Source organism: Episyrphus balteatus, chromosome 2 (genome assembly GCF_945859705.1).
Source record: "Episyrphus balteatus chromosome 2, idEpiBalt1.1, whole genome shotgun sequence".
NCBI lineage: Eukaryota > Metazoa > Arthropoda > Insecta > Diptera > Syrphidae > Episyrphus > Episyrphus balteatus.
In genome coordinates, this window is record NC_079135.1 from 46,227,760 (window position 1) to 46,248,582 (window position 20,823).

Sequence of the window (20,823 nt, forward strand, 5' to 3'; positions counted from 1 at the left end):
CGGTGAAATATAGTTACAAAGAAAGTCCAATATAGATTAGATATATTTTTCTTTACTACTTGGGTAAAGTTGTGAAAAAAGTGCCAAAAAATATTTGGGATAAATTTCACATTATGTCAGCAGATATAAGGTCATTCAACTCAAGGTTCTGATTTTAATTCTATACTTTAAACTGATTTTTTTTTTAATAAAATCGAAATTTGTATGTATTATGTATGAAAATGGAAGATGTGTAGTTTGAACAAGAAGGTGAATCATAATGTACTTTTCTTTACTGCAAGAAAAATTCGGGTTCAGTCTCGGAACCCATTTATCTTCTCAAACAAATATTTGTCAAAATTCGGTAGAGAAAGAAGAGGGCTTCATATATCCTGGGAGTGTTGTCGCTAACGAAGGCGGAACTGAAAACGACAAGAAAAGCCGAATCGAGAAAGTGAAGTACGTTCTGGATGTTGTTCAATATTTGGGCGAATAACTCTTTGAGTTTAAGCAGTAAACTGTCATATAAGGTTTTATGTAGAACTTAAATCATTAAGTTTCGTTTCAGCAAACAGCTCTAAGCTGGGGCTGTACAGCTGAGATGTTGAAGCAAAAGTAGATGTAAGAGCAACACTAAAATGAGGCTAGAGACTGATTTGTTTTTCTGTGACAGTTTGCTGCCAAGTTGAGCTGTAAGCTCTTGAAAATTTTTAACTGTCGATGATATATAAACTATTTGGTAGAGTTACTGTCACAGAGGCAGCAGCAGCTTCACAAACTCCTATATTTGGTTGAGTTAAAATTCTTCGCAGGACTCACAGATAATTGCATTAGCTCTTCCTTATAGTCCTCGACTAAAAGGAACGAAATCAAGAGAGAACATGCTTGTAATGGGGAAACATGTATCGCATTAGTGCCAAAGATGGAATATCCATGCTATTCCTTTTTAATACCATACAATTTACAATTAGTCGTAGAAGAGCGTTGCCAAATTCACATATCATGAGGTCAATAGCTAATTTATAATGTTCTGCTTAAATCAAGCACCGCGAAGTGGCGGTAAAACTATTCTGTCTTCTGTTATTGAAAATGACTTCTAATCTGGGAGGAAGTTCCAAAGTTGTTGGGAAAAGGTACAGTGTTTAAAAAAAAAAAAAAGAAAAGCCTTGTATTTTACAAATTGGAATTGCTTACTACTTTAAAAGCGTTCTATGATCTAGATCTACGATGTATGATAAATGGATTTTACATGGATGACTTATTTTAAAATAAATAAAAATCGTTTTGTAACTTAAAAGCACATTATGCAAAAGCATCGCAGCAATTTTATATTGCTTTCTTTTTAATAAAGGACATAAATTTGTTAATGATTCTTCCAAAATCTTAATTTTATTTTTTGGAATCTAAACTATGTGGAAAAAAAGCTGTGTGTAACATAAAATAAAGCAGAAAAAAAAAACAAAAAATCTTAACTATAAAAAGCAACTAAATTAACTCTTAAACAGAACTTAAACAAAACCCACACATGTTAGTTACAATTGAAAAGTCTCTATTTTTGTTTAAAATTTAATTTCAAGGAAATCCCATGTGTACAATACACGAACATTGGGCTGGAGAAAACCATTAAATATGTTTATTTTAGATACTTACTTATATCACATGAGGGTCCACCAAAACCATGTTCACATTTGCACTTATCTGGGGCAACACATGAACCGTGTTGACATTTTAAGTTGCATACAGGTATGCAACTATTTCCTTCCGGGTTAAGCTCATAGCCCTCTATAAAGAGAAAATCCAATTAATCAAAGTTTTATTAGATAAAAAGAAGAAAGAAAAATTTAATTCTAACCACAACAGTCCTTTACAATTCGGGATTTGGATAAGATTTGAGTTTTATTAACTTTTTTGGTTTTAAGCCTGTAAGTAGAACATCGCGGCGGTACATTCCAACACCAAATTGATACTCGCTCCTGGAAAGATTGCATTTCTGTTGTCGTAACTTCAACATTGTAGCTAAAAGAAAAAAAGAATGTTTTAGTCTTGGTGAGTATACAATAGTATTTAAATTTTTGAAATCGAAATAAACATACTTTTCAGTTTTCTTACAAACATGTGGTCCTTCTAATTCAGATTCTTCTTCCAAAACTTCAGCATTTATACTATAGATCGCAGTGAATATACCTAGTGCCAGCACTAGGTAAATTATTTTTATCATATTATCATTCATGATTCCATAAAATATTTATGTAATTTGGAATGAATTATTTTATTTGTATTCCCTGTTGTAAGTGGTTAAGGAGGGAAATCTCAAATGCACTTTAGTTCGATCGAATTTTGAATTTCGCAGTGGCAGTGTTGAATATTTAATTTGAATTTTATTCGGTTGACATAACTGCCTTTTAAACAATGAAAATTTTGCTTTTTCTAAGCAAAATGTGGCAATCCTTAAGAGGTGCTCAATCGAATATCTGCAAAAAAAGAAACAAAGAAAATTAGAAAAATTATGTTCAAAATGATTGCTTCAAGTTTTTTTTAAGGAATCTAGATGCATTTGAGATTATTCATGCGTCTGAGATTATGTAAATAAGGGTTTACTTCAATCGCTGTTTTTACTTGCGATATATGAACATAGGGACTTTAAGGCAAATTTTGGACATTACGATGATAGAGAATGCAAAAAAGAGGGTCTCAGCATTGTGTCTGTCTGTCTCGAACTGCAGCCTAAACTTTTTGGTGCCAATTGAATATTTGTTGGGGCTAACATTAACGGTAAGGTGGCAAATAAGTGCGTACTTTTTTAAATAAGAACAATATTTTTCGAACTGTAAATAACGGTACTTGCCATAGCCTGAATTCTTCGTAACGACAAAACCGATTTCAATGAAAATTTTTGCACAAAAATGTTTTAGTAACTAGGTTAAAATTACAATTTTTCAAAAAAAAAATAGTTTTGAATTTTTACAAAGAAGTTCAATTTTTTTTTTTTTTGAAAAATCATTGGTTTGAAAACGTACCAATGAATTTGATTGAACGTTGTTTTTATGTGTCGCTTAATAATTTGTTTTGAATGTTTTTGAAAAATTTTTGAAAATTTATACCTACCTATGTATGTATGTACAAAAAAATATTAAAACAAAAAACGATGTTGAATGAGACCTAAAATTTGTGAGGTATTGAAACAAATAAACCGAAAGGGAAAGCTTAATATTGATACCTAGCTGATGGAAATATTAAGTCTTTTATTGGTAAATGTGTAAACTCAATTTTAAAGTTCAAGTGATTGGTAAATATTTTAATTTTTTAAGCCATAACAAACTATGTGCCTAATACTTTTTTTTTACTGTTAGCAATCGTTTGTTGTTGTTTATCGTCTTAAATTTTACTGAGTCCAGAGTTATCAATAAAAAACGGCTATTGGCAAAATACGAAAATTGACGGATATAAAATCCGTATGTATAAGGTACAAACGTATATTTAACAATATAATGAAGATAGGTTGATATATGGTAGTACCTTACATTTATATTTTTTAATGACAAAGTAGGCAAGACATGTATATTGTAGTTAAGCTAATACAAAAATAAAATAAAATAAACTTCTTATTGTTAAATAACAATTACACTTTACAATAATAAACTCACAAGTCTATAATTTGTAGATATAGCACTGCAATTATTAAACGAATCATAAAATATTTAGACTACTTGACAATTGTATCATCACGATAGCTGACTCAATAGCATTTTGTCCCAGACAAAGGTTGTCTGTAATGTCATATATGAATATAATTTCAAGATCTAAAAGTCATCTAAACCAAAATAAAAAAAAAAATAAAACGTGTACATAAAATAATTTCAAGGTTTTCAGAGGTAATTGCCATCATGGCTTTATTTTAAAATTTATAAAATAAAAAAAATGACACCAAAAAATTATAAAATTAAGTCATTAATTTGACAATTTCACGAGAACTACTAAAACAAATATAATAACAATATCCAATCATAAAACTAATAACTAAAGCACTAGTAATTGGAACTAAATTAAACATAATGTAATTAATCCAATAATATAAAATATATCTTCTTTGTATGAAAAAGAACACAACTCTCTTGAAAATATTCCACGCAGAAAGAATTATCAAGGCCATTAGAAAAATAAAAATAGTGTTCATTTGTATCAGGGTTTGGTAAAAAGAATTTTTTAAAATAGCATTTGAATAAATTGGCGAAAGTTGATATAAAAATAATCGATTTCTTAAAGTCTCAATGGTATTTTCGGCTTCATTAAAATAATTAAGACTGCTATATTCTTCATCAGAATCGGAGTTTCTTGGTGATGTGACTCTAAACATTGTTACATCACCTTCATAATTACCAGAATAGTTGTTTGATGGAGTGGTATATGTACTAAGAAATATTTAGAATATAAATTTATAGAACCATGATATGAAACGGTTTTTATTAACCTGTTTAAGAATCCTCTTCGTTGCCTCCGTGGATTAGACCATGTTGGACATTCAAATGAGCGCATTTTGGATACCATTTTTTTTTGTTAACTACTTTTGCTTTCTTTTTACAATTCGATAAAATAAATGTTTTTAAAGGCTTTTTGTATTTTTGTTTTGTTTGATTTGATATTTTTAAATTTAATTTCAGTAAATAAACGAAATGTAGCTTGATTTTTTTGAAAATCAGGCAGGTATTTTATAAGGAGCTTAAAACATGTATTTAAATGGTTTTAAAAACCGGCACAACTTGCTTGCCCTTCTAAAAATCCTAAAAAATATTGCAAAAAACCATTGAAATACGAAAAAAAGTTTGAAAGTACAATAATAGAGTTAGTGTCGGTACAAGTCTTTAAAGCAATATCAGCTCATTTCTTCTCATATTTACCTAAGTCGAAAACCCTATTAAATTGGAGTATTAAAAAACAAATATTTTTTTTCAGATCTTTGTTAGTTAAGAACAACAACAAAATTCTACAACACATTTGGGTTAATCTCTTTGAAAGTCGGTCAAGCAAAACATACAAAAATTATTATTTATTTTTTTTATTATCAAGGTTCTTTTATCACAAAAAAAAACTCAGAAAATGATGAATTAAACCATCAAAATGCAAAACCGGTATAAATTGCCAACTTTTGTGTGAAAAGAAGCCCGCATCGAACTTGATCGAATTTCCTTATCTTGAACCAAACAAAATCGATTGTCAAATAAAAGATACCCGTATATTATTGAAATTTGCCGTCCCAATTGTTTAAGGGATAAAAATAAACATTATAATCACCAGTGGACTGATTGTAGCATTCTAATTAGGCCGATTGTTTTGGGGCCCTAAACATCTAGGCATGCATCTATTTCTTATGAGCGTTGAACGATAAATAAGGCATACCAACTTTATGATTTGGAACACAGACAAAAATCAACCAGAAGAAAAACAATTAGATTTTTCTATGGTTTTCATCCAAAAGGATGAACAAGTTTTTTTTTTTGTTCAGGTTCTTATACTCAACACGGATATTTGCCTTTTTCAAGGAAAATAAGGGAAAAAGACCAGTAATTCTGAATTTCTGCTGAATGGTGTTGGAGTAGTCAAAAATTTAGAACTAAGTCTTCAAGTATACTTTCCAAAGATCGAGATTTAGAGCCCCCGCAGACTTTAGACTTTATATAGACCGATAGTTTAGCCGGATGAAACTGCTGCAAGTGTGCGCCGAATAAATAGTCGGTGTGTTGTTATATGACGGTAGCTTAGATTACTAAGATTAAAATATTTTTTCGGCCTTTAGGTATTTAAAAAAGCATATTTTATACTTTTTTAAATACCTACAGCTATATTAATAAAAAAATCTTAAAGGTTGTTTAACCCTAAACAACCTCTAAATATTATTATTATTAATGTGTATTTATAAAGAATTTACACATTTAAGAAACGTTGCTTAACGATTGCTTAACTTAAACGCCATTCTCCATATATGAATTAGGTTAGGTATTAAAAAGATCGTAGGCTCAGTATCATTGTATTAAATTATTTAGGGTTTTAATATGAAGACGTAATTTTATTTGAAGCTTGAATTAAATTTAAATTAAAGTCTTTTTGTGCACACAAAGTTAACAAACAAAATAAAGTGGTCAATAAACATAAACAAAATCATCTCTTTCTGGATACCAAGATACCAAGGCCGTGGGATTCTGAGACATGGTATATGGAGTTTTTTTTTTTAAGCGAACCTGCGTACTGTGATTTTATTTGTTGATTTATAATAAAAAATCCTTTTTTTTTCTTTGTTGCAATGTGTTTCAGTTCGATTTAGATTTCCAATCAAATTTGGGGATGCTTATTTACAAATACAAGTTGTCAAAAACCACGTGCTGTTTTTAAAATGTAATAGTGTTTTGTATTAGATTAGGCAATTTTTTTGACAAAACTATCGCTTAGTTAATCATATGTATATGTCAATCCGATTATAAATACAATTTTAAGCAACGTTGCTTAAAGACAAATTAAATATTTAAGCAAACTTAACTAAACAGCCTTTGAGAACCAATTTAAGAAAATCTAATAAATACGGCTGCTATAGTATTTTAAACAGATCAGGTGGTTCCATTATTTGATCATGGATAGATTTGTTTATGAATTTTTTGTTCGTGAACTTTAAAAAATTATTGATTATTTGACATATTTCTGACCTTTTAAATATGTCAAATTTAGTGACCAAAAAAGGTTGTTACAATAAAATTCTTCACTAACCGAAAAAAACTTGCACTATTCTGCTCCAAACTGTACAAAACAACCAGATTGAAACAAAAACTTATTTATTTTGACAACATTCTTTCGTTCCAAAACTGTCAAATTAACACTACCATGAGATAAACGCATCCAAAACAAATAAACAAACACTAAAAAATGTTAAAATAAACAACCTGTCTCAATAAGAATATAAAATCTCTGCATACAATTATGCTGTCTTTTTTCTTTTTTCTTCAGGCAATAAAATCAAAGTTCATTTTGATTTGATTTTTTTTTTTTTTTGTAAGTGGTCTTCTTCACCCACCCTTCAAACAATTCACACACAAAGAACTGTTTGTTTCAGGCTCTGGTTCCCGTTTGAAGCAAAACGAAAGCAGAACGATACGTTATTATTATCAATTTTATTGCAAACTTCCGCACTTTATATCCACAAAACAAAAACCCATACACGAAAGTCACGCATCTATGTATTGTATAATAATATAGTATAAAAAAATATAATATCCAGCGCTTTCGTATTCACATCATAAAAAATAAACAAAGCAGAACAGAAGCGGTAATTTTTTTTCGCTTAACTGTCACCGCAAATGTCATTGAGATTGCTGTTTGTTTTGTGTGATTTGATTTTATTACCCCCCATTCAGTGAAATGAGTAATATGCTATAGTTAATCAACTATAAGGTTCGCGTGAAAAAAAACGTCTCTTAAATTGCTGATAACGCTGAATCTTTGCGGTCATAAGCAGGTTTGTTCGTTTTTTTTTTTATTTTTGCACTCAGATAGTCAATCAATGAAACAAAGAGAAATGTAAACACAAGCATAATCGGATTGATGATTAATTCACCAAATAAATTGATAAGAGAAATAAATGAAACGATATACTATTTGTGGTCTTATCTGAAGCCCAGGTATTAGGTTTCTTCAAATCAAATCGGTGTGTGGCTTGAATATGCTTAAGCAAAATGTCATTTGATAGAATTGATGCTGTATGACATTTAGACACAAACGTCAAGAGTATCATCGAGAGATGTACATGAAATATCTTTATGAAAAAAACTATTGGCATACATGTGAAAAGGCGCCCTCGATCCACAAATTATACGTTGAAATTCTGAACTTAACATAATTACCTCTCATAAAAAGTATCATCATAGTATTCTTTTTTTTTTCATTTTCTTTCATCTTATTGCTTACATACATTTATGAAGGGACAGAAACCACATTTATATCATAAGTTCCATTTCAAGTCTTGACATTTATTGTTCTTCTCATCCAACAACACTCTAGTGACGACAAAATAGACGACACGATATGCCACTACAATACTGAATGGAACGATGTGACATATGCGAGTGAAAAATATACTTTTTTCCATGCATCGTTCTGTCATCATTCTTCGTACTCGTCAGCAGCGTCACAGGAAACCAGGTCATTGCAGCGCGCGTGACAGCGTGAACAGTTAGTGTACAATTCACAGACAGAGTATCTATATGTTATATGGGTTCTTTAAATCTATATAAGATACAATTTGAATAAGTAAATGGAGTCGTTGGGAATGCGTGAACGGAACAGTCTAATGCAATTGTAAAGCGGCTCTAATTGACCACTTGTAAGAAAAGTCAATGAGAACTTCCTAAAGTAAAGTAAAGAATGAAGAAGAATGAATGGGGTAGAAATAAAAATCGTTGATTCATGCAAAACGGGTGGGGACAGATGATAGAAAGGGAATTGTGATAGCAGCAGGTAACAAATACAATACGCAAGCTTTAAATATTTTTTTTTTTTTATTGGACATTATTTTTATAAGTAGGTACGTTTTTCTCAACCAAAAGATTATCTCCAAGGATTCTCGAATCTCAAAGTAATTTTGATAGTCTAAGTAAAAACGTAGAAGATTTAAGATTTATTCATAGCAAACTTTCCTGATAGTTAATTCAACCATTTCCAAGGTAGCTTATACGAAGTTAATGCAAAACAAACAGCTGGAACTCATGGTTTACATGCAGACACAGCTTTTTAGGCACATTAAAAGAATTTGAAAGCAAGCATCGAACAACTTAGGTATATCTAAAATATTGTTGAAGAAAAATATGTTTATTTAAAATAAATTAACTAATAGCAGCATTTGAGCATTGTTATTAACTTAGAGGTCAAGTGAACACCTCTAGCCGTTTAGTGTTCATCCAAAAGAACTTTATCTGTTACCTTCAGACCTAAAATGCATCTTTGATCAAATTTGAAGGCTTCTTTGAAAAATGCACCGCGTGTCCTGTTGTCGTTATTTTGAAAATGGAAATTGTTAGGTGGTTCATCGAAATTTACAATGTGAGATGCTTTAATATATTTTTTGGGAGAAAAATACCTTATACCCAAAGTCAATACAATCAGCACCAAAAATTCACAGAATTTCATATAGGATTTTTTTGTTGATGATGTCGACAAATTGTTTCATACTCGCTTTTTTTCAAGTATTAAGAATTGATTCCCGTCATATTCTTGACCAAAATGTGGTATAGGTTTATGTTCGAAGTGGTCGAGAGTTGGCATCAGTGCAATATTGAAACGTGTTTGAACCACCCAGCGTTGTAAAAATAATTTTGTTTAAATTGCCTTACCTTCCATTAAAATTAAATAATCATTTTTATAAAAAAAAGCCGACTTCCATGAATCAAAACTATGTTTAATGTTTTTTTTTCATAGTTGATATAGCCAAAAACTGAACGAAGTTGGAATGGCATAGGCACCAGCTTTCCAATATACAAAAAGAATTATCAAAATTCGTTCACTCAGTCCAAAGTTATGAGGTAACAAACAATAAAAACAAAAATACAGACGATTTGAATACCTCTTTCTTTTTGGAAGTCGGTAAAAAAATAATATTTATTAAAAATGTTTGCAAATAAAAAAGAAATTGCATAAATTATTTGTTGCACATAAAAACATCAAAACTTTTTTTTTAAATTAAATTTTGTTTGCAACAAAATTAATTTCAATCATGTTAATGTTGATTTTGATTAACTTCAAAATTTTTTCAACACGAAACCAATAATTGCCATATGGAGCAAATTGCCATATGAAGCAAAAAAAAAAAAAAAATATACCTTGCAGAAAACCAAGAAATTTAATAAAAAATAATAATTACCTGAGTTTAAAAAAATGAATTTTTATTTTATATTTTTGTCTAACTTTTTTTTTTTACTCAAAACATTTAAGTACTCCTTTAATTTTATTGATTTTTTTTCGAAAATTAAATGTTTCATTTTTTTTAAGTACTCCTTTAATTTTATTGATTTTTTTTTTCGAAAATTAAATGTTTCATTTTGTTTCTTACCCTCTGAAGTCTTTAACGTTGTTCAGCAAATTTGCCCGTCAATCAACTTATCTTTTTCAAAGAAACATGCTGGTTTTATTATCTTTCAATGGTCACTTCAAAAAATACCCGCAGTTGTCAAACGAGTATGTAAGCAAGTCATTACGAGGTAGATTTTCCTTTTCAAGTATTAATTAAGAATTTGCAGTTAAGGTAAATGGTGTGTAGATAAATATTGAAAACATTGAAATACGATTTTTCACACATGGTGGAATTTCTGTTATAATCTACAGAATGCCAAACGGAAATAAATAGAAATTCTTAATGATGGTGCCATACCTACAATTTGTTCAGCTCAGTAATTATTTTGTTGTTGTGCTGGTTTAACGAACCGATTTTTAGGTCGTGAGTGATTTTTTCATGGTTATCTGTCTGTATGATATATTATTGTCACATTTTGTTCTTCATTTATTAAGTTCCATGTTTAGGTTTTTCTAAATTTATAATCAAGGAGTAAGAAGATATGTATTATAAAGAACAAAGTACCGAAAAGTTATACACCGTGGATAAGCTCTTTGATTTTGAGATTAACCAAAGTTTGTGTGAAGTCAAACAACTATAACGCAAAACCCCCAAAAGAATCTCAAATTTAATTATAAAGTATAGACTTTTGTGACTTTTCCCCTTTAACTTTGTGGTTAAAGTATAAACCTTTAGGTCAGAGCTCAGAGAAGAGCACATACCTAACTCTGTTTGTTTTAAACATGAATTTTCATTCTTTCTCTTTCTCATCAAAATAAGTATTCTTAACACACCCATTCACGCGATGTCTTCAAAAGCATCTTGAATTTCTCAACTTTTTTTTAGTCAACCCCTTGTTTTTTTTTCTCCACCATAAATTATAGGGGTAAACATAATCCTTTGTGAGAAATGTTTGTAATCGATCTTACCTATTTACATATACACAACAGACAATGTTTATAGTATTACACCGGCTATGCAAAGTTTCTTTATGCAAAACAACAAAACAGGTCATAAAAATCGATAACTTGTTGTCATGTGACACAATGTTTTGAATTTATTATTAAAATTGAAAATAATGATGTATTTTCGAGTATTGACAGCATGTTGCAATTTAATATTCTGCACTGACATTTACTGTACTGACATCTGATTGAACTACTCATCCTAACAATACTGAGCGTAATAATTTATGACTTTAAATGAATTATTTAATAAGCTTTCATAATGAATTAGTTAGAAATCTTTCGTATTTTAACATAATATGTTAAAATATGTTAAGATTTTACAACACTGAACATATTATGTTCAGTGTTGTAAAATCTTCTCAAGCTTCAGTCGGCTCGCCCATCTTTTTTACTTACTTTCGTTTCATATCTGATGGGTTTTCATGTTTTTGGACCATTGACAAAAAAAAATTATATTAAGCTCCAAGAGTCACTAAGTCATAGAACAAATTAAGTAAGGAAAAAAACAGATCCGTTGCCAGAAGACATTATCACCAAACAAAACTATAATTCCATCAAAGGAGAATTCAAATCCACCACAAATTTTTGGAAAAAGTCGAGTCACCTTTGTGAAAATAGAAATCATCGGTAAAGAATAAATTGGACCAGTTTTATTCTTCAGCTTTTTTTATTTTATCCTTCAACTTTATGCTTAGAATGTTTCAACGACATTGTATTTATACACTTACTACTGCTAGACCGGGCGCTAGAGGTAGTTGAGTATGCAAAATGTGAGGATCGAGTTTCACCAATGGATTTGAGTTCAGAAAAGGGCACAGATTAATACAATTTCCACTCTCTCATTTTATAGAACTCTGCGGTTTTATCTTCTTTTAGAACCCATTGAACGATTTCTGCAATAAAAACCCGTGAACTTCTTAGACATAATCAATACCTAGCTTATTCCCTATAAAAACAAGAGTAGAGGGGGTAAACAAAAATGGACCAAAAAATTGACTGGCAAGATCCACATTTTTAATCTTTGATCTTTTCTGAACTCAAACCCATTCGTGAAACTCGGTAATCACATTTTGCATATTCAACTACCTCTAGCGCCTGCACTAAAAAAATGTGTATATATTAGGGTGGGTCAAAAAAATCGAATATTTTTTTTATTATTATACTTCGAAAAATCGATTGCCAGAAACCTCTGGAATATAATCAAAATTACGAAATTTGAGCTCTTAATATTAATGGGAAAATCCGATCGACTTTCGATTTTTACATCAATCTTATATTTAAAAAAAAAATCATTTTTCTATCAGTCTTGTAGGAAATTGAACGCTCTTCAAAAATGGCTTCATACACTTTTTCGTTTATCTAGCCGTTTAAAAGATATTCGAGGTCCAAAGTTTGAGAAAATCATTAAAAAAAATCGTTTTTTGTTCTTAATTTTGTAACAAGCAGAAATATTTAAACAATCAAACGGACAAGACATATTCTTGTAGGAAACAGATTGCTCTACAAAAAAAGTTTGTGTATTTTTTTGTTAATCTAACCATTTGAAAGATATTCGACTTCAAATTAAAAAAAAATCATAAACACATTTTTTACTTTTTCAAAATTTTCTAGTTTAGTGAGAATTTTTTATTTTCAAATTAGCAAGATAAATTCTTGTAGGGGCTCAAACGTTCCACAAAAAAGTTACTTGGTAAAAATCGATTGCTTTAACCGTTTAGAAGATATTCGTATCCAAACCCTAATGCCCACTGATTTCAATAGTTTTTTTTATGAACGGTATGCATTGGGATTTGGATACGAATATCTTTTAAATGGTTAAAGCAATGGATTTGAGCCCTTACAAGAATACATCTTGCTAATTTGAAAATAATAAATTCTCAGTGAACTAGAAAATTTTGAAAAAGTAAAAAAATGTGTTTGTAAATTTGCTTACTTTGACCTCGAATATCTTTCAAATGGCTAGATTAATGAAAAAAGTACACAAGACCTTTTTTGTAGAGCAATCTGTTTCCTACAAGAATATGTCTTGAGTCTTACCCGTTTGATTATTAAAATTTTTTAATTTGTTACTTACAAAATTAAAAACAAAAAGTGAATTTTTAATAGTTTTCTCAAACTTTGGACCTTGAATATCTTTTAAACGGTTAGATAAACAAAAAAGTGTATTTGGTCTTTTTTGTAGAGCGTTCAATTTGCTAAAAAGTAGATAATATAAGATTGATGTAAATATGGGAAACTGCGAAACAGAGGATTTTAATATTAAGAGCTCATATTTGGTGAGTATATTCTAGAGGTGTCTAGCAATCGATTTTTCGAAGTATAATATCAAAACAAAGATATTCGATTTTTTTTACTCGCCCTAATATGTATTGTACATACACTTAGGAGCAAAAAAACGGAATCAAATAAATTCTTATATTAAAAACAAAAATTCCAATGGTAAAATATTTTTTCTTTAAAGTCTCATGGTCTCATTTTAAAGCTTGAATTTCTTACTTTGAATTGTTGGGGAAAATATAAAAATGCATACGATAGTATTAGCGCTATCTTCCAATAAATTGCACTTAATTTTTTTTAATGTTAATTTTCCAGAAACTGTCTGTTTCAAATTGCAGTCTTTTTTTCCTTACGATAGTATTAGCGTTATCTGTCAATAAATTGCACTTCATTTTTTTAATGTTAAATTTTCCAGAGGAGGTACACTCTGTTTCAATTTCAGTCTTTTTTCCTAACATGATTCATTTATGTTGATTGGATCTTTATAAAGTGAACAGATTTTTAAGTTCATTTACTTAAAGCTTTTATTTTAAGCTTTTCAATGGTACTATTAACATTCATGTGTGTCAACTACATCCTGATCAATTACCGTTTTTACAAAACCCAGTTTGATTCCATTTTTTTGCTCCTAAGTGTATATTGTATATGTAAAATATTATCTAATGAAAGAACTTTTACTCTTATTTGGTATGTTTTCATTTTCTTTAGTAATATAAAATGAATAAGGGAGCTAATTTTAAGTATTAAGGTCATATGTCAATGAAAAAAGAAAAATAACAACAGTTTGTAGGCTGCTGACAAACTTATAAGCAACTTTACTATCTCGTCGCAATATCAAATTTTATTCGATATTTTGTACGAATGCTAATTATGTTTGAGTGAGTGTGACATTATAAACAAAAGCACTCTTATAACACACAGCATAGCTCGAGCTCCCATCAGGCATGGAAAAGTCGATACAGTTGTACCGAATTCGATACAAATGAGTTTGTTCGAGTACAAATCTGTCTCTTAAGAATTCTTTTGCAATCTAAGATTTCAAAAACAGAGGAAATCGAAAGTAATAACAAACGACAGATCTATTTTTATGTTTATTATATTTTAATGATGAAACTTTTCTATTTTTTTGACAACAATCAGTAAAAATATTGTAATCTTAAAACCAAAATTGCAATTTTATTTTTGGGTCCCCACATCTTTGCATTTTTTTTTTCATTTTCTTAATACTTCTTGTAGTCTTCTGTGAATAACTTTTTCCCATATATATTTTTTACCGAAATAAAACAAAAATTACTCCTTTACGCAGAAAATAACGAAATGTATATAGAAAACTTAAGAGTTTTTGCAAATATAACACTTTGATTCAATTTTAAATTAATTTCTCGTATGAACATTATATTTCAATACAATTGCACCCATTTCAGTACAATACAAATAAAATTTTTAGTGCAATTAAAAAATGTCATTTTCCATCCCTGGCTCCCATGTACTTTTTTGTGGGCAAAAGAGAATCCATTCAAGATATCATTTACAAGTTTAAAATATGTATATAATTTCGCACTCCACCTCGGATGTGTTCTACTTTTTTGTTTTTACTATAAATGACTGACAACTGTCAGTGTTTCTTTTTTTTTGCAATGGTGTCATTTAAATTATGTTTCTAGTTTTGTTTATTATGGAGGTGACATTCATATTATACGCTCGTCACAAGCTAAGCAACTGTGACAACAACACTGACAATCAGAAACACCATCACGGACGTCAACGAATTGTATATTGTTCTTCTTTACACGGCCTCGAAATTGTATTTATTTTCATGGATACTGCGATCAATTGACATAATTCGTTTATTAAACCCAACAAGCGCGAGAAAATTGATAAAATAGTTCTCTCAAATCTGTGATGAATTTTCTCGAAATGGCGTTGCTGGTGGTGATAGTGTAGTGGGGTATTAAGAGTACAAAAAATACTGAAGGTCAATGACAGCTCGACCTAGAGCATAGAGTTTTGGACATTAATTTTTGTTTGTAAATAAACAGGAAAATCTTTTTCTTGCTTCAATCTGGCCTTGATTACATAATAACGACATTGGATAATACATTTCTATGAAGACTTTTTGATAAGCACTGGTTAACAATATATACAAAAACTGATAACATAAAACTACAATTTCCGGAGGGTATGGCGATGGCGTTTTAATTTTCAAAAATTAAAATTATATATTTAAAATGCATATTTATTGGGTAAACATAGAAACACCTTATTTATCTGATACAATATCTAACACATGTGTTTACTTTAGTGACTAATTCGCATTATATTTGCATTTTTTTAAGTATTTTTAACAATACTTAAAGTAATAAACAGTTGTTAGATTTGTGTACATGAAACCTCTGTGTTTGACAGAACCAACCCTGCGGTACTCCACGTAGGCGAATATGTTTTTATTAAAAATTTCAAAAAAAAAGTCTAAGTGTGCAGTAAATTTTCAAACCGGAAATTCCTCTCAACTAAAGTAATATCGCTCTGTTTTGCTCATCGGATTCGCCTCTATAATGGACGTCAGAAACATATGTCCATTTGGGACTTGGGAGTGTAAAATACTTATATAAACTAGGGTGCAGCATGGTTTCCCAAGCAATTTGATTTCATGCGTTTCAATTGAGGGTAGCATCGTTCGATGATGGTGACCAAAGAAGTGATTAATTTTTGCAATATACAAAAATAAATCAACAGAAACACTCCTATTCATTGGAAACACTCAAGTCCAATAATTGCAGTGTACCAACAGATTACTTCCGAGACTGAATTATGGAATATTAACTTTTTTTATCGATTATTCTTTTGATGATACATAAATATATCGATATGAAAACAGCAGGAAAGGCTTTTGGTGCAATATTGAAATCTTTTAATGGATTTCAATTGATATTGTGTAGGTCAAGAAACTTTGAAGAAGATTTTTTTTTTTGAAAATGAAATTTCAGAATGAAATTTTGAATATGTTTTTCGAGGGGAGTGGTTGGTCTTTTTTATTATTAAATTATTATTCATTTAATGTAATAAAATATTGTAGGCACTGATGGTCAGTTTCATTTATATTTTGTTTAAGATACATATAAGTATAAGTAAGGGGGAATATTGTTAGATTGAATTTTGTTTAATGTTAAGCCTGAACTACCTACATCAAAACACAAATTGAAAAAAATACAAAAATGTAAGAAAGATGTTTTTTCTTCTTCCCCCTAGTAACATGTTAGTCGATTTAGTCGAGTCAAAAAAGCTTGAACATGACGAGACTTTTAATTTTCACAAAATTTTAAAAAGAAATACACTCAAACAATATTTTATATCCTTTTCCTAAGATAGATCAACGATCACATAGTTTCCGGCATTTTGAGAGACAAAAGCTTCTGTTAAATTTCAAAATAATATCAAAGAATCTTCAGCTAAATATATAACCTCGTAAGTAAAAATAAAACATTTGAAAATATTTTAGACCTTTTTTTTTAAACTAAGTAAATTATTTAACATTGTTTTCTTTTGTAGATTTTGTAATATTAAATTTAAAGCTTTTTGATGCAAAAGGCATCTTTAGGCGTAGACACATCTTCTAAGTTGAAAAAAAAAAAATTGGCGAAAACGTTGAATGGGTTATAAGAGAAGATAAAATCGCGGAGTTCTATTAAATTAGTGAGTGGAAATTGAAGACAGGGGTCCAAAGCCCCTTTTTTGTTTTTTTTTTCAATGTATATCGTAAACAAAGCACAATTTTGTTTAATTGATTTTAAAACTTGTAGAAAATCAAATTTAATAACGGAAAAATGTTTTTTAAAAATTGAAAAAAAAATTCATACCAAAACAGTAAAAAAAAAACATGAACAAAAGTCAAGAAAAACGATTTTTTGCTTTTTAACGCTGTTTTTTTTTGCGGGCTTAGAAATGCATATGGCATTGCTCTAAATAAAAACAGAAAATTAAATTTCCTTCATTTTCCCATTTTTTGCTCTACTTAAGTAAAAAATAGACCACAATAAAATTTTTGTTTTATTATGTATAACACTTTTTTGTTTTGATTACTCAAACTCTATCAATAGTTAATCTATTGCTATCATTTAAACTTTTTTTTTAAATAAATTATTTATTTATTTCATTCAAAATTTGGCTTTTGGGTGAAATTTCAAACTGTAAGTTTTAAGAACGGAATAAGTCCAACGTTTAACGGAAACCGATAAAAATAAAATTTGTATCTCATTCGACTGAAATCCACATAATATTTATTTTATCTGAAGGTCAAAACATCTGAAAACAGTAAAATATAGAAGCTATTCAGTTTATTGCGTTTTCCCAACAATTTTGCAAAATTGACTTACTCCGTTCTTAAAACTTACGGTTCAATAACGATGCGCTGCTTATTTTTTTTTTTTTTTTTTTGTTCAAGAATGGATCCCGAAAGAACTTGGAATGGTTTTAGTACGTAACGGTGCTCGTTTTGACTTGCAGTTTTTTTTAAGGCTAATTTTTTTTAGAAATCTTCGTTAATGGTGTTTCCCGAAAAATCTACGAAGGTAGCCATGATTAGAACCAGAATTCGAGAAAATCATTTTTTTGTATAAGAGAATAAATAACGATTGTTTAGTCTTCGTTAGTATTTATGGTAAAAATAAAATATTCTAACGAGTTTAAGATGAAAAATATTGTCATTATCTCTGAACAAACTGCAGAAGTGTATCTGTCTTTTTGTTTTTATTTTTAAAGCACCAAAATTTATAATGTTTCCAACCTCACAACTAATTAAGGTGGCACCACATGGTAGTTATACAAATATACATATAAACTTTATGTGAAGTCATTCAATCTTTTAAAGCACATCTCCTCGCATCAATTCACATACAAATATCATAAATATTTTGTGTGCTTTGTTTTGGATGAGTGGGTTCAAAAAAGATAAAAAAAAATAATAATATTAATTTGCCAGACTATAACAAATCTGACGAGCCTACTGTGTGCCAATTATCGAATTAACTACTCGTTATACATTCCTACTCATTCAAATTTCCAAGAATTCAACCCCAACGAACAGAACATAAGGAAAAAATATTTTCCATTCAATTCTATCAAGCGAATAAGATTATTTAATAAAAAAAAAAAAAATACGCAGGGTGTATCTAGATTAAGAGAAATAAAGCTTATTTGGGTCGGCATTTTTATGGATGCATTATAATAAAATGTATAAATGATTTTTTAGACCATGTTTTCACAAAATTCTGTTGAGATATTACCACAAAAGTTAACTAAATCTTCTCTAATCTTTAAGCCATCACATGTTTTAAGTGCAAATAAGAGTCACCCTGTCAACACATGAAATTTATATATCTCTTCAGTGTGGATGTTAAACTTTGTCATGTGCTAAACATTTTTTTATATTTTTTGTTATTAAAATAATTCAGATATGAGACGAACAAAAATAAAATTATAGAAATAAAAAAAAAAAAACAAACTATCCGTCTGTTCAATGTCCATGTGAGTTTGTAATGCGCTGCCGGAACGTGCAAATAAACACGATTAGTCATAAAGTTTTTCTTTCATAGTTCGTGGAAAATGTAAAATAAATTCGATTTTCTATCATCACTATACAGTTAATGGCATTCATTTTAATTTTTATTTGTTTGTTTGTAAGTTTTAGTTAATTCATTGAGAAAAATCTATACTATAGTCACCTTGACCGATGCCGGGTGGCTGGGACAATAATTCTAAGAATCAAGAGATGATTGTTCAGATAAATTACGAGTACACCTAATGATTTATGAATGAAATGTTGATTTTGATTTTTATGGAGCAAATAATTCCTATCTCGTTTTTTCTGCGAATTGGGAGTAATCTTTTATTTACGGAAAAAATAAGAGAAAGCGATCAAAAGGTGCTAAACTGATTAAAGTATGTACTTAATTGAGTTAAAAGAATTCTTGTTGAATGATACAACTGGCAATTATTAAAAAAATATTAACGACAAAAGAAATATTTTCTCTATGAATGTTCGGTAAATATCGAAACTTTAACTGAAGATAATTACTTGGAATGTAAGAAAAAAAAATTTTTTTGCAAATCTGAGCATTTAGCGTTTTTAGTAGCTATTTCTCAAAAAATAAGGATAACAAGTGTGGTATTTTCATTTTTTGAAGTCGGCGATGTTAAATCACATATTTACATAATATGTACACATATTTTTAAATCAAAGGTTTAACCAGTTTTCTTTAAATTTAAATTATAAAAATTTTACATTTTTAGTTTAATGCAAAAAAAAATTTTTTTAATCTTTTTGAATTTTGTTTCTCCCTTGTATGGAGAAAAGTTTAACAACATATTAATTTTTGTACTTTTTATTTTTTGTTTTTTAAACAATTTATTTTTTTGTTTGTGTTTCTTCTTGTACTTCAAAACAAAAAAAATGTCTCCCTCTCTCGTTTAAATTAACGAATTAACCAATTAAAAATAATACCTAAAGAATATAAATTTTCATCAAAGTACCGGCAAACGGCTACAACAATGCAATTTAGACCTCAGACAAATTCAAATGAAATTAACTTGAAATTTGCTTCCAAAAAAATTAATGTATAGGGTTTCTTTTTGTGTCGTTTTTAGTCCATGTCGTTGTCTTTCAAACTCTGGTCTGTTTTATTTTTTTTTAATGAACTGTGTTAATAGCTTTTAACCGCAACTCCTGTAATTCAAGTTAAATTAGCCCACATTTGTGCAGAAACATGCAAAATACACTTTGCGGTTAAAATACAAAATAAAGAAAGAAGCGCCAAAATAAAAAAAAAAAAACAATAAATTCCCACATGACAGAAATTTCCATAATTATAATGGGATACGAAAAACAATGGGGAATTTGATGTAAAAAGTTGACCAAAAGTTATTAGGTACAAGCTTTTTGAATTCACATTTGTTATGTAACGATTAGAGTCATCTTTTTCGATCTTAATGTCTCTCTTTAGTTTAAAAATAATTTAAATCGAAAAAAAAAATAAAAATTTATTTAATTTAAAAAAATTGAATATTGAAGAATTTGAAACGCAAGATACATACATAAGTTTAAACTGAAATATCAACATGTCTAACAGTAAAATTTTGAGTATTATTTTTTCGTATGTTTCCATACTTCCGTTTGCCAAAACTTAACTAAAAAAATTTAGCCAATTTTTTTTTTGTTAAAATGTCCCAATGTATAACACAAAGTCCGTCATGACGAGCAATATCTGTCTCAATCGATGTGGCACACTTTCTTCATAATTCTTATTGAATTTTTTTAACAAAAAAAAACAAAAGAAAAATATTTTGCAACTAAAAGAAATTAATACAAATGGTCTGTTGAACCTACCATACCATGACTTTGCATAATGACCATAATTCTTAATAAAACAAAAAGTAAAAATTATTTTGAATAAGTAAGCAAATAATAAACTTTTGAAACTTTCATGCTAACAGATGGTGGTAAACACTCAATAGGAGCCT

General features: G+C 29.1%; 2 protein-coding genes across 4 annotated transcripts in view; both read right to left on the reverse strand.

Annotated features, from left to right (window-relative positions):
- Nucleotides 1-20,823, reverse strand: part of LOC129908569 (protein draper) — a 45,575-nt gene that overhangs the window by 7,810 nt on the left and 16,942 nt on the right. For all 3 annotated transcript variants that reach the window (XM_055985166.1, XM_055985169.1, XM_055985167.1), the window contains 3 exons: nt 2,073-2,450; nt 1,832-1,995; nt 1,630-1,761 (listed from right to left, as the gene is read on the reverse strand). In XM_055985166.1, coding sequence (XP_055841141.1) covers nt 1,630-1,761; nt 1,832-1,995; nt 2,073-2,209 — 433 coding nt within the window. In that variant the 5' untranslated portion in view covers nt 2,210-2,450. The remainder of the gene's footprint in view (nt 1-1,629; nt 1,762-1,831; nt 1,996-2,072; nt 2,451-20,823) is intronic.
- On the reverse strand, nt 3,914-4,616 carry LOC129908570 (uncharacterized). The gene is made up of 2 exons (XM_055985170.1): nt 4,448-4,616; nt 3,914-4,388 (listed from the first exon to the last, which is right to left on the reverse strand). The coding sequence occupies exons 1-2, from the start codon at nt 4,522-4,524 to the stop codon at nt 3,920-3,922; spliced, it is 546 nt and encodes a 181-aa protein (XP_055841145.1). The 5' UTR covers nt 4,525-4,616; the 3' UTR covers nt 3,914-3,919.

Coding starts and splice junctions, on each gene's coding strand:
- LOC129908570 (XM_055985170.1), bottom strand. CDS start 4,524: ATGGTATCCAAAATGCGCTCATTTGAATGTCCAACATGGTCTAATCCA. Junction 4,389..4,447: donor CGAAGAGGATTCTTAAACAG/GTTAATAAAAAC, acceptor AATATTTCTTAG/TACATATACCACTCCATCAA.